At 38.6% G+C, this 24,601-nt stretch overlaps 1 protein-coding gene across 1 annotated transcript; it reads left to right on the top strand.

Moving 5' to 3' along the window:
* Nucleotides 1-1,949: 1,949 nt before the first annotated feature.
* LOC124537085 lies at nt 1,950-7,003 on the top strand. The gene is made up of 3 exons (XM_047113800.1): nt 1,950-2,706; nt 5,750-5,909; nt 6,378-7,003. Exons 1-3 carry the CDS (start codon nt 2,433-2,435, stop codon nt 6,844-6,846), a joined length of 903 nt encoding a protein of 300 aa, XP_046969756.1. The 5' UTR covers nt 1,950-2,432; the 3' UTR covers nt 6,847-7,003.
* The last annotated feature ends 17,598 nt before the right edge of the window (nt 7,004-24,601 follow it).

The raw sequence follows: 24,601 nt of genomic DNA, 5'->3' as shown, positions 1-24,601 counted from the left end.
GCTGCGCATTGTGCTCACGCAAACGGCTGCAGCGTGCAGATGTTACTTGCAGTAGCACTTATTTGCCACCACCGTTCGAAGCGATACTTATGCCACTCAACGAAACGCCTATGCTCTCATTATTCTTATACATTGTGACTCGTTTCTTTGTGTTTTGAATTTAATACGTTTCTTCTAGTAATAAACTCGAAATTAGGAATAATGAACGACACTCTCATAATCCGAGAAGGGTAATCCTCTGGCCGGGAGAGCGAGTGTGTGACATATGCATAATGAGTGCGCGGCGCGGGCTCCCCGGTCGCGCGTTCGAGGGGCAATTAAAACGAGCCATTTGTATGCCACCAGGGGACATCCCGCGCTCTAAAATTATGCCCCAAATTCAAATTTGCCAATCCCGAGGATGAGCGCCGCGCTCGTAAAAATGATGCCAATTTACGATAAAAAGCTGATTCCTGCATTCCGGGCGGAATCTCAAGATCGCATCGCGTCACTTTTACTACGTCCCTCCCGGCCCCGCGCTCCTCACACCCGCCACCCTCCGAGTTAACTCGGTGCCTTTTATGGAAGTGCGAATTTATCGCCTAAGTTTTGAGAATGTTGTAAAGTTAAGAGCTTTTTAAAAACTGCCGTAAAACGGCCATAACGCGCGACTCGGAGCGGATATTAATAAAATTATAAGGGAGCTCGCGACAGGTATCTATTCAATTAATCTGCGAGGGTCCGCCGGATGACGAATGCGTAAAGCGTGGCCTGCGGCGCCGCGCGTTCGTGTAACGAGTGAGCATGTCCTTCACTTCTGCTAGCCAACCTGCCGTAGCGTACACTGGAATGACTCGAGACGCAGAGTTGAGGGATAGGTATCCCTTCAACGAACCTCGTCGATGCAACTGATTGCTACAAAACATACTTTGTAACCGTTTACTTTGTAACACCAAGAACTCGTTTTGATTTAATTTCTTAATTATTTATAATATCCGAAGGTCCTGCGCCTGCGACGTGGGCGCATGTGAACACGCAGCTTCCGTATCCGTGGGTTAATATTATTATTTCGGGAAACATCTCTCCGGGCGGCGCGCCGTAATTTAGTTTTACGGCTCCATAAGGCATACCGTTCACGGCGACACTAAAAAAGAATTGCACTAAATCCTAGGCTTTCCCGTAACTCACTGCGGAGGGAATAAACATGCTCGAAGTGCGTCGTCAACTTTATCCCCTACAAAAACAATAGACGTCGAATTTAGGGAGATTATATATATTATATATATGTATGTATAAATAATTTAAGCTTACATTTATATAGCGAAATTTTGATATAGTAGCTCTTGTTTAAATAATAATTATTTTTAAGTAACTATAGTAAAGTAGGTATCTCCTTCTAGACAGATATTCTGCCCCCACGCTAATATACTGATTTGAAGGATGAGTGAGTCCGTGAAACTCCAGGGGGCGTGTACGCCAGAACAGAATGTTTTAATATAGTATTATAGTAATACTATAGTGTTACTCGACTTACCTATATGACAAAAATAAAATATCAATGAGGATAATCTATTAAATATAAAAACGTGTGTTTGTGTGCTGCGTTGTTTGTCAAGTCAGGCTCGAGCGGCTCCGGCACTCGCATGCCGCGAGCCACGGCTACGGAGATATCGATTCTGTGACGCCTAATAATAGCTCAAAGCTATCAGAGTTAACGCGTCGACCGACTGTCGAGATCCTTCATAGTTATTATTAATTTCATAATCGGGCGGTTTCTTATCAATTAAAAAAATTACAATATAAGAGATTACAATTTGTATATAATAATTAGGTCTTTTTGTAAATTTCACGACATAAAAATATTATGAATATTTATAAAATGATCTGAATGACGATAAGATAATACTTCTTGCTGTGAATTTCTAGATAAAAATAGGTCATTCGATAATAAGACTGCATCGTATAACATATGGAGATAAAGTTGCTCGTATCTGAGCAGCGACTATCTGTTAAAAATACGTAACACGACGTTTATAAAACAACTACTGAAAATAAAAAGCGGTGAAAAAATGAGTCTGCTTTACTCGTCCGAGGCGAATCGATAGCCGACGATGTGGAATTTATAAAAGTGGCTGCCCGAAGCCGGACGGAGCGTCTGCGCTCTTGCTTTTTCACGTGTCTCCGTGACTGCGCCGCTCTCTCTCGCGCGCGCCGGCCGCGTGCGAGCGGGACGACCATGTGTGTCCGCTTGCTTCTCGCTGCGCGTGTCTGTTTGCCGTTATGCGCGTCGCCGTGTTTGTTCCGCGCTCTCGTTGCGAAGTGACGTGTCTCTAATCGCGATAAATACTATCTAAAGTTTTCGTCGACTATTTCGAGCGCGGTAAATGACTTTCGTGCGCCGCCATCGCGTCTCGCTCATGGCCTGAACGTTGCAAGGTGCTCCGAACTGTAACATGGAGAGGGAGAAGCGTCAAAGAGTAAGGATGCCACAGATGGTCGTGAGCGGGGAGGAGGGCGGCGGGTGCGTGAAGGTGAAGGCCGAGGTCGCGGGCGCGGGGGCGGCGGTGGGGCGCATGGTGGACTCGAGCCAGGCCGACGACCGCAAGCTCATCCGCCTGGTGCGCGAGCGGAGGCTGCTGTACGCGCGCAACAACATGCCCGTGGCCAGCTACTACACGCAGGTGAAGAACCTGTGGGACGACGTCGCCGCGCTGATGGGCTGGAGCGGTAATCACTCGTGCCTTGCTGTGCTGTGCTATGCTATGCTAACGCCTCGCTGCCAACTCGCGTTGTACCACGATAAAAACAAGTCGCGTTGTTTTGAATTCCGATAAAATAACAATGCAATTATATGTGCACATTACGCTTACGATAACATTAAAGTTAATGAGGCGTCCGCTTGCATTAAATCGCGTCGCGTACGTCGGCGTTACGGGTTTGATTCTTTCACCATTTGGGTATTTTTTTAATAAAAAAAAATATAGCATTACTGTAACGTAAGCTATAATTTAGGAGTTTATAAATTATATAACACAGTTTTATATCGAAGAATGTGAAAATAGTACGTTAAGCCCAGTTCAAGTTTTGAGCTTAAAGTAATTATACGAAGTACGCTATCCTGCTCTTGTCATGCAATTCATCCTAGTTCATATGGAAATAGCGGCTCACCGCCGCGAGCCCGCCACGGCCGGACGTGCATGTCATATAACGGTTGCATGAGAGTTGTGTTATATCCACAAACTTCCACAGACATATATAATGTTGCACACTTATGCTACTTGTATCTACTTTAATGTAATTGAAAGCTTAGATAATCTTGGACGGTGCAACGTTTTAAAGCAGGTGAACGAGAATTTGAAACTTAAGTTTTAATCATGATTTATTATGATGTAAAACTTATGTAAACCTTACAACGTTTCGGAATTATAGATCGTACTAAAAGACAAAAAACCGGCACCCGTCAACCGGACCAAGATCGTTACTTTTCCATACGGACTATTATACTTTATTGTTATTACTATATTATTAATTATTCGATACTAAATTTGTATATATGTCATGAAAAATTTATGCATATATACTGCTATACGTTTGATTTACTGGTTTAATATTAATACATCTTACTATTAATTTTACTTAATCGAACTGTGGCCCGGTATTTCTATAGTCAAAACTACCTTTACTACGAATAGACAACCTTCTACAGTGCATCACTGAATGCGAGCCGAAATAGATCAGTGGTTAGAACGGTTGAATCTTAACCGATGATTACGGGTTCAAACCTACTGAATATGCATTTGCTTAATGGGTGTTTATAATTCATCTCGAGCTTGGCGGTGGAGGAAAACATCGTGAGGAAATCTGTGTCGAATTTTATCGAAATTGTGCCACATGTTTATTCCACCAACCCGCATCGGAACAGCGTGTTGGAATTTGTTCCAAACCTTCTCTTCAAAGGGAGAGGAGGTCTTAGCCCAACAGTGGGAAATTTACGGGCTGTTGTTCTTCTTGTTGTTGTTATTAAATTAGTAAGACTATTTTAATTATATTCTTATATCGTGGGTGGGTGGTGACTTCATGGTTTAATATAAATATCGTAGTAGTATAAGAGTACTAACATTATTAATATCAGCAAAATTATATCGCTCGACTTGATTACCCAATAAGCCATTACAGTGGGCAAGTGTGCGCTATACCTTTGTAATATTCCTTTGGTTGCCCTGATATGACAGCCAACTCAAGTTCAATATAAGCGTTCTATGAGAATAATCTCTAGTCATCATAAGACGCGAGCGTCAAATGTCAGAATGTGATAAGCGACATTGACTATAATAATTACAATTGTATAGGATACACGGGTCAAAATAGTATAGCGCATCACCGTAAGTGGGCACAGTGGGCTACAGAATCTCACGCTAGGTCTGCACTGGCTGTACTGGAATTGAGACTTACTCGGAAGAAAAACTCAGTGGATTTAATTTTTTATTAGGTTATTCAAGGGGCTGAGACCTTTGAAGCCTAATGGCTGATACAGCACATACCGACGAATTAAAGTCTGGTCTAAGAACGAGATCTAATATTTATAAAAAAGTGTTTACGAATTTTTTTTTATAACTCCTATATTAGGATCAATAACTTTTTAATTTCCTCGATACTGATTGGTTTTGTTTGTTCCACTGACATACCACTTGCATTAAAACTACATGAATGTAATCACAACTAATGCTCGTTATCAAACGGTTGCTCTCTCGAGTCCGTTCGCGTGGACTTGGAGTAATCTCCACACTCAAAGTCCACTCAAGTCTCTCTGTTGACGTAAGAGCTGCAGTACACGGCGGTGACTCTCGCGTGAAAATGAATAATTGAATAGACACAAACTTTATAATTTATTGTCAGTTTTCGTACAAAATAAATATTTAAATAAAAATATCCAGCTCGACGATAGTCATCATTTTTCAGAACGATTGTTCAAATAGAACAGTTTTAAATTTCAATAAATAGATTTGACCCATACATAACCTCTAGGCAATATTCGATATAGGATCATTATACACCAAAAGTAATTCCGTTATTATGACATATGTACTTAGTATTTGCGCACAATTTTCAATAAAACTAATAAATTGTTGACACTTATGCCGAAACTGGAATGTCAGCAAAGGATTTTTCAAAAACCGAAGTAACATCTAGATCGGAGCTGCGATAGATCACTTGGCATTGAATTCACTTTTATTGCATTGAGATAAGGTGTCACATTATACTTTACGATTCTCACTAAGATAGGTAGGTATGACAAAGTAGGCATAATATCGTTAAAGAACGAGACGTGAGATTATCATTATGATATTGCGTCCAGTTACTTAAATTCTATTAATTAATCGTCGACGAGGAGTTCGCACTTCCTGTATCAATTATTATAATATGTGTAGTGTACCGTTAGAGTCGAGATGGCCCAGTAGTTAGAACGCGTGCATCTTAACCGATGATTGCGGGTTCGAACCCAGGTAAGCACCGCTGATTCATGTGCTTAATTTGTCTTTATAATTCATCTCGTGCTCAGCGGTGAAGGAAAACATCGTGAGGAAACCTGCATGTGACAAATTTCATAGAAATTCTGCCACATGTGCATTCCACCAACGGGAGAGGAGGCCTTTAGCCCAGCAGTGGGAATTTACAGGCTGTTGTTGTTGTATACCGTTTGTAAATAAGTTATATATCTGTTGGTAAAAATCAAATATAATTATCACAATGCGTGTATTATGTTTGGCAGTGGCCGACGTGCGAAGGAAATGGTCACACATCAGAAACTCGTACTCCCGCCACCTGCGGAACGAGATGCACGGCGCCTGCACCAGCAAGGGGCGCATGGTGTCGCGCTGGTACCTCGCGGACGAGCTGGAGTTCCTGCGTGAGCACATGGCGACCGATATGTGAGACCGATGCTTGGAATCTGACCACAATTTGTAGACCAGTTAGTAGTGTCCCAGTCGCAAACACAGTGAAATGTTTTCATTTAACACTGGTAGCGCTGGGCGCTGTCATTTGCCTTAAATGTATCTTTATAAATACTCAATCACACTAGAAGCGCTTAACGGATTTGAATGAAATTTTGTATTGAGAGAAAAATAACATGGGTTACTTTAATTAATTTAAAGGGATATTTCCTAGTTTTGTTACAATTGTATCGTAATCGTTTAATAAAAAATTCAGCTTCTTATATTATTCTTATAAATATATACGAATCTATTTTTACCGAGTAAAATTAAAACTATTTACATTATAAGAAGGTTCTTTTAATTAATAGTAAAAACAGTTTACATATTTATGACCCTTAAGTTTCAAGTCGTGTTTATGTATAATTTACAACGGATATATTATTTAAAACGGTTCTATTTCAGGAGATCTACGCCTTACACGGCGTACGCGCCGACGTTACTGGAGATGGACCTCAACGAGTCGACGACTTCGGAATCAGTCGACGTGAAACCGTTCATCCACAGTCCGTGGTTCGCGCTGAACACCGCGTCGCAGTCGCCGGGCTTGGAGCACAAACCGCCCGCGACGCATAACGAAGACAGCTCCGGCTCAACGGCATTCTCCCCGGATGAAAACACGTCCTTCTTTCAATTCTTCCGCGGCATCCACAGCGATTACCTAGAATTACCTGCAAAGAAGCAGAGACGATTTAAAAGAAAATGTTTAAATTTTCTACACGAACTACTCGACGAGGAAGACAGCGACCAGCAGATACAGGACTATTCGCACCAAACCAATGTGCTGAATTTGTCCAATTCGGGCCACGCGATTGGAGACGACAAAGACGTCAAGCCCGTGGTCGAGGACGGCTACATCCTCCCCAACAACTGATGACGTCAGACATTACATTGTTGATACGACCCGGTGCTCTCGCGTGAGAAAGATCCACTGGCATGGCTTATGCAAGTTCCTAAAATTATTGTTAGTCAATAACTAATTAAATATATGTTAAGAGATCTTATAAGAAATAAATCTATTTTTTATGTTTCGTGTTATTTTTGTCTCAGGCAAGACACCTTGTCTCCTTTTTCAGCTCACAAAACAAACATAATTATTAAATTGAAGCTCAACTGGTATTAAAAGTTCAATTGACGTAAAGCTTATGATTAAGTGTATATTTAAGGGTCTTATTGAAATATAACTTGCAGTCTCATCTCTTTATATTACCAAGGAATTAACTAATTGATCTCTAAAAAAAGTTTTGAAAGAGTTACCTCGACGAGTTTGCAGAAAATATTTAAATGTTAAGTCGATTATCTGCGCGGCCCGGCCGACGTCCCGTAACCCAACGCGACGAGTGTCCGCGAGACGAGGGGACGACGACTGTGCTCAGAGCGAAGGCGCACTTGAGGATACGCTCAATGTTAGAGTTGTCAAAATAAAACCAAATTCAAAATGGCGACCATAGCTTTTTCACGTGCATAATAAAACTATAACACTGTTGGCATAGAATCCACTGAAAACATTGAATACATAGGGAAAGCTGTTTGTTACAAACACTAATGTATTAGGGGTCCAATCTTCAATTGTTACTTTACTATTTTCTCTAGATTAAAATTGACACATTGACAAGTTTTTATATAATATGTTGATTGTGTGATGTTAAAATGGCGATTTTAATTCATAGATTAACATTAACAGGTAATTAAGAAGTCTTTCTCATATACAATTATTATTTATTATTTTTATTTTTTTGCACCAATACTTAAAACTAGATATGTATCAAACAAAAGCATGAATGCAACAGGCGGCCTTATCGCTAAAGCAGCAATCTCTTTCAGCGACTTTTGGGCAGAGGACTGTTTGTAAAACAAGTTCGAGAAGGGTTGCGATTACTTTGATGCAATATAAATATTTATTTCCTACTACTTATTAATAATTTATTACTGATTGATTGACTGACATCAAATGATAAAAAATAGAATTCAATTTAGAAACGTGAGTGCGGTTATAGAATTTAAAAAATAACATCTTTGAGGGCGGTTAAATAGGGGATGGATATTAGAACGTTGCTCGAAACTCATATACTCATACTTGAAGTTGAAAACATTAATGTTTAGGATTCTTATGAATAAATAAACGTCGGTCGTTGCGTTTGGAACTTTAACTCTAAATGTTCAAGAAAATAAAAGAGGGAAGCTGCCAAACGTTCGTTATTTTTATAGTAATGATGGTTTTAGGACAATCTGTTTTATCAAAATGTTACGAGACAGCAAAGTTCACGAGATATTTAGTTTACTAACACACAAAATAAAAATGGGGTTTTTATTTGGTAACGTCAACGTCAATTCCCCAACGCGTTGAAAACACAGCTCTGTAAACTATTAAAATGATTCACTACGCACCCTTGGCACACATGGTTACCGATTCGCAACAGTAGGCCTTATGTGAGTGGTATAAGAATGAGTTTCGCACACGATGCTGCGTCGGTTTGGTTCCATCGCGAGATGTTAGAGGAGTCGTGAATGCGTCTGACAAGTTTGCGCAGAGGAGGGCTCGGAGTGGTGTCGAATGTCGATACACAACTTACGATTGATAACAATAATGTACACAGTAAACGCGAACCACTTCTATTTATCTGTAAAATATTTATGCGAATATATAACTGTGATACCTCTATTTATATCAAAGTTGTTTTGAAAATAAAGTACGAAATGTTTACGATTTTGTTAATCAAATAATGCGACTGTTCTTTATCGCGTATCTCTATGGGATCTCAATATAATTTCAATTCAAACTATACAAATATAGTTTCAGAGATTGTTTTTGGGATTTAATTGTTTATCTATCGGTAATTATTGATTAAATCGTGTAAGTAATGTTGATTTCGACAGAATTAGCAAAACCGACAAGATAAGTTAGTAGTCACATTCGCCGTCGGGCGCTGGTACATATGGCTTTATGAGTACTTTTTCCATCACCAATTACAAATTGAATTATTTTTGCTGCGTCGGATGTAAGAGTTATCTGTGAGTTATGTTTCCAACAATTATTGATTAATGTTATGTTTGTATTAATAGCTATTTTACTGAAATTGTTTTGTTTAATTTTACGATTGAACATTACTAACTGTTCTCTGTGATCGGCGTACGAAAGAATTACTAACCTCGTATCAGGTAACAGAAGTGACTAGGTAGCAAACTATTACAGTTTTAAAACTATTCTGCTTACTCGGATTTGAACTGGTTCAGACGCACGGTTTCGTTCGGTCGGATCGGTCCCCCATATTCAATTTGACGGGAAATGAATGCAGTTGTCCGTATACGTGTATTTCACTCACCGTGTCGCAGATTTCACGTTCATCGATCGGCGACGGAAGGGGGTCATGAACAGCAGCCTAGATGGCCTAGAGGCTTCTTAACCGGAGAATGCGGGTTCGAACCCATGCTAGTACTGCTGAGTTTTTATGTGCTTAATTAGTGTGTATAATAATTTATCTTGTGCTGCGTGCGTGTATCCAGCGTGTGATGGATGAAGTCCGCCACATGTGTATCGACCAACCCGCGTGGAGCAGCGTGGTAGAATTATCTCCAAACCTTTCCTGAAACAGTTATGCAGGAATACAGCGACAAAATAACGCTGCGAACACTAATCTACGCTAACAGCGTTTTGTCAGCCGTATGTAGTAATTTGGTTAAGACTACGAGAACACATACATAGGGCAAGAATATAGATTCAATTCAGCACAATAGATTAATAGGTTTCAGTTAGATTCGTGTTCGTCTAAATTATCTAAAATGTAACGATGATTATTAAAACTGTCGGATAAAATCATGCGCACTACGCGCTGGATGCATACGTTTCTATGTTATTTTTATTTTGCAAACCCATCTGTCGGCACGAGTTGCTAGTCTAATCAAGTAGGCAAATATGAAAATATAATCAGACAAGTAATCGTTTTAAACATTACAGTTCTCATTAATAACTTTAGTGTTAGATTAAAATACGAGACATCTCGATACCTGATCTGAAAGTGAATGTGTCTGCCGCTTGCGCTAACATCCCATAATATAATCCCATATAGCATAAAAACGTGAACTCAACGAAGGTAATAATTGGACACAAACGGTAATAAGTTAGAACAATGACTCATCTTTCTGCCTCGGCAGTCGGATAAGACTGCACAGAGGCGTGTTCCGAAGACATATACTAATGGAGGCGAGAACTTAGAACGGGAAGTCGTCCATCACTGAGGAATATTACCGAATGCGCGCCCCCTCCCTCCCGCCGAGGATTTATGGGGAGTTCTGCTTCGTCTCAGGGAACTACTTATAGGTATTGCTTGAGATATCATTAGGGATGGGAATTGTTTCGGAGTAACGAGAGTGAAATGTTCTCATCGATAGCGCTAAGGTAGACAGCTCACACACCAGTCGCGTCGTCTTTAGAAATTTGAGTCTATTTAAACGCTTTAAAAAAATAAAAAAACCTTTATATTATTTTCATTTATTTTTCATTTATTAAAACTAAACTACGAAACTAAAAAAAAACTTAAATAATGTTTTGTCCACTAAAAAGTATGTTTTTGATTAATTTACTTTATGATTCCTTATTTCACTGAACTTTCTTTCTATTTTCTAATATTTTATAATATTTACAAGTTATTTACAACTTTGGTTAAATTCTTTAAATACCTACGATATATTTCACTATTCAGTTTTATAATAGTTTCTAGCGAATCAAATAGTTTATCGTAGTGATAAGAGATGTCGCTACTAGTTGCGAAAGAAATGATCACATCTTACAAGTGTTTAAATAAACGTATCTATCGATATCCTGATATACCTACGTCTACATATATGATATTACTAAATAAGTCTAAATGATTTTTAGATGACCAGTGAACAAATATAGAGAATGTAATACGAATTGACAGCGGTGCGACACGACTATAACTACTACAAATTTAACCATTGTAATGCCGTAAATGTATTCGCCTTTGTTGCTAAACTGCCATATTCCACACGCTCCAATCATCTTTTGTTTTACAATCGGTTAGAAATGCGTTAAAATGCAGGCAAGCGATTTACTTGAATCAAGTGTTAAATCATTTTAGTTTTGTTAATTGTGTCTAGCTAAGCTCCAACACTCATCGGTTTGATTGATGATCTGTAATTAATAATCAGTGATACTGTTTGGAATAAATCGAACCGTGACGTCATACGAGCTGCTCCCAGAAAACATTGTCGAGGCCGTTTCGTCCCCGGGGCAACAGAACTCACTTATTCCGGCGAAATGCTGGCCACACTTTTTATACGCGTGTACATTACATAAATATGCACCTTAAAAGCTGAACATAAAGGAGCTTTTAGACTGCACTCGCTCATTTGCGATAATAATAAGCGAAGGTCGGTGCGAGCAGGTTGTCCCGATAAATCAAGAAGAATCCTTTCTCAATAGTATCTCTGAAGGGACCGCTGTACGTGACGGACGTCTCTCGGACACCGACGCGGCTCACGGCACGGCCTGATTGATTTCCTTTCGGAACCGAGACGCTTTACGTTTGATTATCTCGTACGAAGTCAACTCTACTATCTTCGTTCTACTCCTCATCTTATTTTACCTTATGAGCGTATGTAGGGCTATACTATTTAACAAATAGGTACATTATGAGCATATATGTATAATGCATGCGTTCGATCAAACATATTTCTGTTGATTCTATTTTATTAAGTATGTCTGGGTGGGTAGCATCTACTTGTAATATATTCTATTGTCAAGCAAGTTTTACATGTGTTGCGTTCCGGTTAAAAGGCTAAGTGAGGCAGTGTAACAAGCATAAGGAACTCAACGACTTCGCTCCTAAGGCTGGTGGCACATTGGCGAAGTAAGGAATGCTTAAAAAGACTTATAGCGTTAATGCCTATGGGCGGCGGTGACCTACGATCAGGGTGCCCGTTCGCTCGTCCGCCTCGCTATGAATATCCTGAGCTGAGCTACTGGGTTATTACGGCATATAGTTTTCTAAGTTTCTTTGTTTTAATCGTTTGTTCATGTTCGTCGTTTGTTTATTGTGTGTTTCATTTATATTTAAAGGGGGTCGTATCAAACCTTATAACTTTAATTTGTTACGGTTAAATTTTCTCGTTCTGCAGTAAAAATTTAAGAGAAACAAGAAGAATTTCTTTGATATCCGTATTTTATTACACACCAACGTCTCTTGTCCAAAATATGTGTGTGTGTTTTAAGATATTTAGGATTTCCGTAAATTTGTTTGATTTGTCAATTCAAATGTAATCAATTCAAGTGAGATCTGTCAATCAATCTGAGTAAGATACAATTACAATTTAATTAGTAGCGCGGGCCGCGGGGCGGTGGGGGTGTTGTTTGGGGGGCTGAGCCTTCTGATAAAAAGTCTTATATTCTCTTTATAACGCGATTAGTTTTTCCTAAGACGAAAACACGTTACACGATGCTATAATCATGTTAAGAGTGCTCACTAAGGCTAAGAGGTCTCTCGTAATATGTAATAAATAAGAAATAATGTTCCGCCCCGACGAGTCGGCTTACTCTATATTATTAATATTATTTGAAACATTTTTGTTGTTATGTTACTGTTACATGTATATGTAATGTACTGATAATTACATAATTAGGTCTCATGTTCATTTAACGACGAGTAGTAGCAGGTACATGTACGTTTTCACAAAATTGTTCTCGATATCTTTGCAAACCCATGGAAATTGTTTTACTTTTTAGGAAGTTATAACCAAATAGTAATTTTTTTGTTATTTTAAACATAACGAGCAATACCTTTTAAAAAGTAACTTCCAACCCTATTTTCCCCTCCAGTTAAGCGTAAAGCTGATGCGCGGTGGGTGGGTGCGCCAATAGCCCAAGGGGTAAGGATCGAACCTGCGACTTTGTTCGCGAGGCGGCCACATACGAAGTTAAGTGGAGGGTAACGTAACGCATTACGAACTAATTTAGAAGCCTATGATTTAAAAACGAAAATTTGACATCAATCCGAGATGGGACTCTGTCTCTTTTAAAAAGAAACATCGGCCTTCAATTTTGACACTAGGGACGGTCGTAATGAGTGTTAACTTGGTCTCCCTGAAGGCTCGGCTCTGCTTTAAATTTCAAGAAAACATTATCGTGCTCACATCTCGGCCATGTCGCTGCGACTGACGCAGCGCCGAGAGGACGACGACGTTACAGCGACACCGGCCGAGCGCAATAGCACTCGACAACGTGTCTCCGTTGCTACGCGGGGACGCGTGCGGGATCAGATAGCACACGACGCCTTGAATCGATCAACCGATTGGATCGATAAAATTATTCTTTGAGCATATCAACAGTGAACTATGCTTATAAAGCAAAAAATTACATCATCAAAAAATTTACATATATGTACATTCGTTTGAGAAGTATCTAAGTTCGTGTAAAAAGGCAAATTGCATTTTTTTCTCTGAGGGGACATTGAAATTCGAGTTTTGAATTAAATTAAAACCTTTGAATAATAGAAGCGCCGCTAACGTCTTCACATATCAAAAAAATTCACCAGTCCGAAAATGTACTCGACAGGATTTCTCTCTTAGATACATATTGTGGAAAACGAGTTCGAAAAGTTTTATAATGCGATAATATTATTTTAAATGCCTTGACGCTATCGTTTTATTTCCAAGGTACGCTTGGTTAAAGAATTTGATAGATTACAAGATTTTGTTATATGATTTAGCACACAAGCTTTATTTGACGATATTTTGGCGACTTGGCGGTTTCTGGGATCCTGTTGTAAAAGAGTAACCAAACGCATTGACCCAGAAAAGAGTTACCAGCTCTTTGTAATCGGGTAATAGAAGTAACAAGGTTGTGATTGCGAGGACAAACATAATGAAATAGTTAAGTAACGCTCCGCGCAGTCTGATATAATCGCACTCGTACGTAAGCAGGCGAGGCGGGTCAGCGAGTCGTTGATCGCGCATCTCGAGCTGTGACGAGACCTCGCTCCACATGCGGGTCAGGCGCCCGAAGCCGCAACAAGGCCTTGCACTGCGGCCGACAACTTTCCTGTTTTCCCAGGACGCGGGATCTTAGTGCCGATAAGCGACTACTGAGATTAAATAACCGACTTATTTGACTTATACAATCTCTCTTTTGGTAAATTAGAAAAATATGATTTACATATATAACTATTGAAGCGTTTTTTCAAATTTTTACATGTTAATAAATCAACGAAAATATATATTTGAGGACTTTTTGACTTCTAGCCGTGTTCACTCGAGAAATATGGCCACCCCACCTTAAATGTCAGAGGCTGTTCTTCATCTCCGATTATATTAAGCAAAATTGGTATCGAACTTGGTTACTTATCAATGTTTTTTCAACTTGTCTTTATAATAAATCTACTATTTACTTTATATTATACGAACAACAACGCTAAGTACAAAATCCTAGATGACAATTTATTTTCTAAAAGAATAAAACCTTAAAATAATTGTTAAATATAAGTTTATCACTAATTGTTTAAGGATGAGTTCTCATATCACGAACGTCATCGTCTGACGTCATAAAAATCGGCGACGAAAGTTATTTCAGAAGCAGAACAATTTCAATTTAGATTGAGCACGTTTACTCAATAATAACATTATCGTCAACGGTACATTGACGTCAATACAAGCTTAGTTCTTTGTTCCAAATTACTTAAATACCCATAAAGAACATGCTATCTACTTGAAGTCAATATTGACGGCTTTTATCGCAAGATGTACAAAAATAAAGGAAAACGGGGCTTCAGATAAAATAGGACACAATATAATAACGTTATTAAACTTAAATATTGAAAACGTTTCTCTGAAGCGATCCAGGCCTCTCTGAAAGTCGGGCGCGTCCTTGGAGCGGCTGGCAATATTGATGTCCTTATAACAATTTCTATTAAAAGGTATTCATCCGGCGGCGAAAAAAGCCCGGCGTTTGAATTCCAGTTTTGTTTTCATCACATTTACATGTAAATCACTTTAATTGTGTTTAATAATCGTAAACGAGGAAGTTTCTTTATATGTGAGTTTCATAAAGTATCTTTTTGTCGTTAAATAGCTTAAAGTAAATTTAAAGTCATTAAGCATTTAAATTAAAGCTACACTCAGAACGAAATGAGCGAGTGAGGCTCGAGTTACGAAAGCGATAGACATAAAAGTAATAACGTAAGTTGTAACGGCCTCTCAGCTCTTAAATCCGAAGCGACTCCGGGTGTTAACGGCTATCTCGCCGGGAACGTTTCGAACGAAAACATTAACAGGAATTAGAGGGGATCGCGCTTTAAATGTTTTAACGAGAAAGCCGACTTCGCCGCGCCTTCCACGAACCCCTCCGAGCAGTGCGCGAGTCCGCCTGCGACGCGCGACGCCGCGGCTCAAGGCGAGTGTCGCTGTCTGTTCACATCTCGTGCACCGTAAAAAGATCTATAATTATTTGCACTAACGCTATCCCATTAGCTATCGTCAGGACACGTTACCGATTTATGATCTTTATGAATTGACGTAATGATCATTTCGATATCATATTACCTTTTTAGTTACATATATATTTTTTGTAAGTATGTATTCATAGCTTTTTTGTATATACTCTTTATGTATATTATTGCGCACGTCCTTATGTTGCTACAATTTTATAATCTCGCTTAAATAATACCCTGTGCGTCAACGTTGTGTTCATGACTTATTTAAAGACAGTTTTGAGATTTCTATTCTGGTTTCGGTCCAGTATACACACGTACACTTATTTATGTGTACATTGTGTTAGCGCGTTATTAAATATACTTCGAACCACAAACTATATTCAAAACCATATCCCGATCTCCAGTATATCCATCAGCTTGTTTGTAAACACATCAAATGGAAACTACCGACGGGTTTTAATTAAACTCGCTCGCTAGCTCGTGGCCCGAGTCAACATTAAATATTCTCTATATTTAGGCAAATGCAAAGATTATTTAATAGCGATGGGGAGCCCGAATCCGAATCGGCGACGTCGACTCGTAAATTAATAACAACCAGCTGACGTATTTTTAAATATACAAATTTGAGTTCGCTTTTTTCCTTTTACACATTACGTTTTCCCTTGCACCTTCGGTATGAGATTAAACAAGAACTGACCGGCCGCCGGGAGCGGCCGCCGCGCCGTATCTCCTGGCAACGACGTCCAACCGCCGCGCCCTCGCCGGCCGCATTTCGTATTTAGGAGCTCAATTTTATTTCCCCTGTAACTCCCTCTACGTAACGTTTACAGCTATTTTAAATGTTATTTAACCGAGCAAACGAGCTCCAGGAATTAAGTACCGGTGATAATTATAACGAGCTAATAAGGTCGGAATACAAAGCGAAATTAGTTTTAGACGAGCGAACCCTTTGTTCCAGCGCGCGTTCGCGTGCCCTCATTGTTACGAAACCTGTTTTTTGAGATAATCTCGTTTGTATTGTATCTAACTGAGCACTTTCGGGGATTACAATAAGTGGTTTTCATTACGATGATTTCATTAAAACAACGTCCTTTACGAATTGTTACATATTATCATGTGACGATTAGAGAGACAAATTCAGTAGCTACCAGCTGAGACGTCTCACTGATTATAATTATTGATATTTTAGAAAAAAGGAAGATTAAGATACTTAGAGAAACCATGACACAGTTGGAGTTGCTTTGTCACCTCGTAATGTTACTGCCGTGTACAACAGATCAAACTCGAGATGAAAAGTTTATGCTGTTTAAAGTAGTTCCAACTTTACTATGTGTTGTTGCATACAACTAATGTTGTTAGAATGTTACTTATGGTAAGACAATTTAGTGTTACAGGAACATTAATCGTTCCCTCAGTCAGGAAACATATTTAACAGTTAGTGATTTTTAAATTTCAAGTTAATTTCTTGAGCTACAATAGGCAATGATCACACTTCAATTGATCGCCTGCTCTACACACTGTTACAAACCTATTTGTCAACTATTTTAATCTTATATATATTGAATAGAGAATATTAAAAAATCACTATTATGGTCCTGATTAATAAAGATCTAACAATCCTAAATAAAATACTTAAGCCTTGATAAGAACCGGCGAAAGATCCGGCAGAACTCGGGAGCGGGATTACTTTCAACAGCTTAAGTTTGCAATTAACATAATTATATTTTTATTTGAACTCGCTTAGTGGTGAAACAGATTATCAGGAATTGGGTCAAGGGACTCAAAGCTGAGGGGATGTGTTGAGAAGATAACAATTGCAGATAGGACCCGATGACCGCCACTCGAGATAACGCGCAATCCTTAACCTCGAACGCGGGTATTTGTGACAATGTAATCGATCTTTATATTCTTGCACCGTTGCTAATTCGACTCGAGTGTCGTATAAATAATTCTGTATCGCGCGACGAGTTAGGTAATGGAAGGTTTCACCGTGAGAAAAGTCCACAACGCTGCAGTAAGTAATTGTAGGCGTATAAATACAAATGATGTCACGGCCCAGCTCCCAGAGGGCGGGCCGGTGCCTCGCTCGGCGACAGGCAGTCTGCACACGTTACCTACGCCGTCGCATGTTGCCATTGCGAGACGTTGGTTCATCCAATTTACTAAATAAATAGCAGAACTATAAATATTATGTTGAAACATTTGATTGTGTATCAGTCGAGGTTGAAAATAATATTTATTCGAATTCGTTTTCGGTTCGGAAAAGCCAACTCCGAGACTCTGTAATACATAACGTAAACTTAATTATTTGGCCGGATATCTCGGAGCATTCTATTAGATCAGGTAAATATAAAGCAATAAATAAAAAGGCCGTTGAAAGACGCGACGTTCCACTTTTATAATAAATTGTAAAAATATATCCTTCAAAAGATCTTCAAAGAAATTTCTCCCGAAGTTCTAAGAATTCTTAAATATAAAGGGAAAAATTTCAACCTGGCAACATCGAGCCGCCTCGAGAGGGAGTGGGTCGGGGCGCGAGGTGACACCGGCGACCGCGGCCGCGCAGCGCTAACTGCCAACAAAGGCTACAGTGTAAAAGGCCTTTTTACAGCTTTCGACTTCACTCCACAGCATCGGGCGTGGCGGAGCGTTGTTAAATTTTCTTTTGTCGGATTCAATATAGAAATCATATTTTGCTCGAAGGTTTCCGTTTGCTGTTCCTTTTGTACTTGTTGCCTTATGTAACTAGTCGACCGCTGTTTTATTATTTCCTTTGACATTCCAGTCACAACATACAAGTGGCTTATGTTTATTAGCTTTTGGTCTGGGCGCGCACTATCGAATAGGTGTCTCCGTCGTGTCATATCGCGGCCCGTATTGTACGATCACTACACCGTATGGAGCAGACCACTTGTCTGGGAGCGAATACCCGTTTTCACATTCGCACGTTAACGAGATTAGGTAACTTGTAGATCTACGTTACAAAATATTTAGGTTAGTTAACATTAAAGAAAAATCGCGAAAACAGAAGTTTACGTCCTGTTAGGAACAATAGTTATTGTAAATTGTAATGCCATAATCAGCTCATCAGCGTAAGCAGCTGTGAAGTCTCTGCAGTGATGAGCACTTACTGAATTCGAAGAATTATTGCTTCCTCGACTAGTAACACGCGACTAGTATTGATACACCTGCGAAAGGTGAGAAATATTAGAAATATTTCATTTCTACGTAATTCGATCATTTTGTAATTTGATATTTTCAGCAAAAATATTCAGAGAGTGAAAATGAAGTTGAATCAGATGTAAATTGTCGATCAAGTAAATCAGATTGTCAGCAGTTCCAGATCGTAATGAAATATAAATAACATCATCTCGGCGGCGAAAAGAATTTCAGAAAATACCGCTGAATATCGCCTCCGCCGCGGAATATTCGATTGGGACGCGTCAGCTGCGTGGCGACGGTAACCATTTCGACGCCGTAACATTATAAGCATTACACGAGCACGCCGGTCGCCCGACGAGCAGTGAGCGCTGAAAGCCTAGACTCTAGACCACTTGTCCAAATATTATCCTTTACGTCACACGTCACGTCAATCACTCATCGAGTACTCTACAGTCTGTAGTTAAACTTTAAGTACCTACGCGGTAACAAGTGTTCGAATTAAGTAAGAGATAGATTACTTACATAATCAATTTTTACTGCATTGTTTTAAATTATTTTTTATAAAAAATAATATTTATTGATCTCTATTATGAGTGGGTATTCGGGAAAATCAAAATGTATCTCTAAGCTCTTTTATCATCTTCATAATCTTGAATAGCATTGAAAACTTATTTGACAAACTTTTGTACATTCGAAGTGCTATTTGTATAATGGCGACTTATTGTCGCCCTTAACTTCGCTTACGTTTTAGGGATTGATCGTCAGAGTTTATGTTTAAAAAAATTAGTATCATAAGTACTTCCTAGGGGTTCAGAGGCATAGACAGACTGACCGAGTCACTTTAAAATTTATGATAATAGTATAAATATTTTATGGTTAACCATTAAAAGTATAGATTGTTAGCAATAATTATAGTAATCTTCTAATGAATTGAACGTGGTGATTACGATTAATTCATACATAGTATATACATACATACATTATAGTGGTTAGATTTTTTTATGAAATAGAACATCGTTGACGATTCAGAAAAATATTCCGAACGCCCCGATACAGGTGTACCCTGGGAATCCGAGCGTCGAAACGTATAAATAGATAGACTGAGTTTTCCAATTAATTGTTCGATATTAGTTTTTACGTTGTCGCGAACTGTGGCCGGATTTACATATGCATTACTCTCGTACACTATTTATATTGTGTCTTACCTGCTATCGGCTGTACCTGCGCAGTATATTTTATCGCCTAGACGTGACTCTCAGATGATCTATCTGTCATTTCTTTACTATCTCAAAATAAACTTGAAACTATATTATTTTTTGAACTGTGCTCTCAGAGATGAATCTTTTAAATGCAAATGTAAAGGTGAATCCGATTCGGATTCCCGACTCTATCAAATAGTACCGGCAAGAAATTCAGTAGTTTTTTTTTTATATACATACACAGCACATACATTTTAAACTCGCCAGGTCCAACTCACGTTGTGGTCGGTGACGCAGCCAACCGTCGTATCGTTTTACTTGTTCGCAGATTGTGACTGACCATTAGGGTCACTTAATTACGTTCACGTAATAATTCTTAGCTAAGATTTTGATATGGTAACATTTGGATACTAAAATTTAAAATAAGGCAATAAGCCTTAGATTAATTTTTGTCTATACTAATTAATGACACATTTTTGCGGAAATATACTAATCAATCGTAAATCTAACTCATAAAACTAGAGAGTTGACGTTCTATACGGGAATCTCATTTCATTGTATTAAATAAGTTAACTTCAAATTGCCATTAGTGCATAACGCTTATTACATAATACCAGAATACAATTATGTTCACTTCGTACTTCGCCATATTTAGATAAAAAATACCGAGTTGCTGACTGAGCCGCACCCTACGAGTGACTTACGATTGATCCTTTATCGAGAAACTTCAAGAGACTATTTGAATCAAATATATTTTGATTTCGGTTTTTTTTGCTAGACGAGTTGCTAATTTAATCCTTTATCTTTATATTACGTTCGTTATCTATATCTTAACGATCCATTTCGTAGACGATTTTGATATTCCCGTCGCTAGGCAGGGCGAACCTAGTACTACGTATGGCCTTGTACTTATTAATGTTTACGCATATGTAAGAAGCTTCTCGTATTTGAGAAAATGAAAGGAATATTTTAAACATAAATGATTTTCTTACACCTTTAGTTATAATTTTAGCATAATTTAATAATATCAAATCAAATCACAATATACTTTATTCAAGTAGGCGTTTACAAACGCTTTTGGATTTAACGACTATATCAAGTGAAGCTTCCACCGGTTCGGAATGTAGATTCTATCGAGAAGAACGAGCAAAAATTTCAGTACTGACTAGTAGTTAATTTTTTTCAACATTTGAAAAAACAAAGTCAAGTTAGTTAAATACAATTGTCTATGTATGTATGTAATATATCCTGTCTAGAAGTCAGCCAGTATTAATTCCACGTTTTTTTATCGTCTTTGTATACTTGTATTGAATAATATGCCTTCTTCAAAAATATATTTTTTTATAAATGATTTGAATTTACCAAACGGCTAAGTTAAAAATGTTTATGGAATTTTCATATCCCAAGAAGAATTCATTGACTTTGCGGAGTCAGAATATTTACTTACATCAAGTATATATTTTATTTCAAATGGCCTTTAGTTGTTCCAACGGGCACAAAATCTGATCGACTCGATTTTAAGACACAGGTAATATCTAGTCCTCCTTAGTATTAAAACGTTCCCAAATTGTCTGCAACATTGTTACAGCAATCTATCTAGATCGCGCGGTTTAATCTAGTGGACGCGTATGGAGTGGTTCCTGTACTAAAATTATTATCCCCTTGGGAGAGAGGCAACACCGGAACTATTTCATATCGTCACCAATCAAATGATGCAAAATGTCCAATGGACGTAAACTAGGCATCCGCACTACTCAGATGAGTGTTTGTAAAATATCTTTTATTTTACGGCCTGGATGCCGAGGGCCAAACTTACGTTGAACATGCTTAACTTATTCAAATACTTCGCGTCCAATGTTTTAAAGCAGTACTATATGATTTCATGTGCTTAATTATTGTTTATAATTCATTATGCATTCATATCGTGCGGCGCTGCAAACCTCGAGTGCTGTATGAATCTCAACCTCAGTGTATCGATCGATAAATTTTTGTTAAGGCTGTATACAATCTGTTATTTAATGGGTATTTATCTATATATTATAATATATTAGATATTATTCACAAGTATGATCATAGAGAAGCAGGATCTTATGGTTATCTTATGGTTTTTTCGAGAAAACGTGTCGAGAAAACTTTGGATAAGATTTAAAAAACACTAATTCACGATGTGTCTTATGGTACATAGCCTAGCGTTTGTAGCTTACACTGCGTATGGTCATTTCCTAAAGTAAATCGGAAGGTGTATTATTCGTGATATCAAACATAGAGGTTGGAATTAATGGACTATTCGCCATGAATCTCTGGCGCAGTCTCGCGACGCCGACCGCGGTAAATCATGGCCTCACTTCGGTCCGCTGATTTATAACCTAAAATGTGTGCTCTTGTGCATTTGCTGTGTGAAGACGCAAAGGGATTTCAGATTGTGTCACTGATTTTACGAAATATGGTATCATATCTTCTGTATTGCTGTTATTGGCAAATAAATATTATTATTATTATTATAGTAAATAAGATTGCCGTCTCACTTGAGATAAAACTAAAGAAAACATTAAAATACATAAATATTGTATTCAAGAACACCTGTCAAGCTCCTTTGAATAATGTAATGTACCTTTGCATAGTGAAATAGATTATGATATTATTGTCAGGCTAGAAACTCAGTAGTTACTTACTCTTTGTAATAGTTTAGTTGCTTAGATGTGTTAATTAATATATATATTTACGTGCATAAAATTATGTCGCTTTAGCAGTTTTACTTTTGAAGTCGTTTTGTCACAATACAACTTAATATTTTTTATCAGAAACGACTATTATTTGCCGGCTTACTAAACAACAAAATGTAACCAGACAAGGCTATTTGATATGAGCAGGTCTCCCACATGAGCGAAAAATGTAAGAGGCGAGGAGAGGTCTCGGAGCTGTGAAGAGGCCGGCGAGTGCAGCGACAGGAAGGCGGTGTAACGTATCCGCGACTCGTTTGGTGCGATTGTGTCGCAGGAAGCGCTCGCGCCGGAGCGCGCGCGGCGCGGCACAAGTGCACTCGTCGCCCTGCAACACACGTCATCTCGACGCTACTTGTGGCCAATTCGAAACAAGGCCTAAGTCGACGTTTAAATCACAAAATGTGTTATTGCTATTGAGAAATATTGAAAGAAAAGAAAATAGCAGCAAATTATAGAAGCGGTAAATAATGAACAAGTAGGGGGCAAGAGCTGTTATAAGTATTTTAGAGCTCAATCCACATTGCTCCGATGCCGCTGGTAGATATGTAATGTAGGTATCCTCTCGATGTTTCTCTTTAGCATCGAGCTTGCGTTTGAGCTTGCTTGCTAAATTACAAACACAAATGAAGCCCATCAAAGCTCATTGCTGCTCGCTCGGGCTTCAAATCTTTCTTTAAGATTGGCGTGCTCTTCGGGAGATCTCAGCTCATTAATATCATATCATCAATTTTAATAACATAAAGGGCCATATTTATATGTTTCAATGATTGTCTATCTGCCATACATACATTATCAAACGGGCGTGGCGTCTGTCAGAACTAACAATATTATTATACTTAACGAGCAGTTACATCCGTCGTGGGACCGTCCTGTTTTCCATCGGTAATGGTTTTATATCGACATTATAATTGTATTGTATTTATTGTCGGACGGCAGGACGAATGTGATATCTGATGATACGACTCAGTGGTCGCACCATCACTGTACTCGTAACTGCTTAATTAGCCTTTGTTGACTAAGTGCAAATCATTATTTGCAATTCTTCTTGAGTAAATAGGTGAACCACGATATGGTATAGGTTACCAGGACACCGCAAAGTTTTTCTTCGGCCTTTCTAAAACATACTTTGATCATTTATTGTATGTGTATGTACACAAAATCGGTGATACCTACCCCGGGGGTATACAAGAAGTCTTTTACCATTCATATTATCAGTATTTTATTTGAATTTACTTATGACCTTCAAAAATGTTACTGTAGGCGTAAATCATAACCGCATGGAATGGTGGCTAGAATGTAAGTAGCGCTCCATCGTTGAATCAAAATTCGGACTATATATAAGATTATACAATAAAAGTTTGCCAACGACTTATACCGAACAGACTTCCGACTAAAGCACAAATACAAATTAGAACTCGAAACAGGAAAGTATCGCTCGCTGCGAGAGTTCACCACTCGTTCAGTTGGGAATGTTGCGGCGCTAAGGAAGATCACACGCTCGCGGCAGTTATTTGCAGAGCTGCGAATAGCTCTGCAAATAACTCTTACATTGTAGTCGAGTGCTGTCTGCGCGCTCGCATCCGACACGCGAGCATCTCTGCGGCCGTGACTTTGTAGCGAGCGTTTAGATAATCATCACCTTTGGATGCAAGTGAATCGTTTGTTGGATTCAGCTGAAACTTTGTTTCGTAGTTACTGAACGGAATTACGCGCTAACCGTCACCGTTGGATCGTATAGAACGAAGACGATGTTTCTTTCCATCAGCTGTTAATATCGCTGAATGTTACTGGTGGTACAACTAACGTGAAGTCGGACATTAATATGGTCATACTAAACATAATACATTACTTATTTTGATAATTCAATATTGTTTTCCTATGATTATCCAATATTTCGCTAAATTACTTGGAAATAAATCAATTCGTATTAACCTAAGCATCTTATATATTCGCGTTTTTATTAAAACACTTTATTAATAAAAATAATTTATGAATTTAGGCAGACGCGGGGCTCGGTGTGCGGTGTGCGGGGTGCGGCGAGTGTTATTATATCGTACAATATGAATTGACTACATTCCGGCAACAATATTAATCGCAAGCAA

Source organism: Vanessa cardui, chromosome 17 (genome assembly GCF_905220365.1).
Source record: "Vanessa cardui chromosome 17, ilVanCard2.1, whole genome shotgun sequence".
Lineage (NCBI taxonomy): Eukaryota > Metazoa > Arthropoda > Insecta > Lepidoptera > Nymphalidae > Vanessa > Vanessa cardui.
This window is presented reverse-complemented; position numbering and strand designations above follow the sequence as displayed.

Bases quoted from the DNA above. Each gene is read 5' to 3' on its own strand.
- LOC124537085 (XM_047113800.1), top strand. From the start codon at position 2,433: ATGGAGAGGGAGAAGCGTCAAAGAGTAAGGATGCCACAGATGGTCGTG. The intron at 2,707-5,749 runs GTAATCACTCGT...TATGTTTGGCAG, and splicing joins CGCGCTGATGGGCTGGAGCG to TGGCCGACGTGCGAAGGAAA. The intron at 5,910-6,377 runs GTGAGACCGATG...GTTCTATTTCAG, and splicing joins GAGCACATGGCGACCGATAT to GAGATCTACGCCTTACACGG.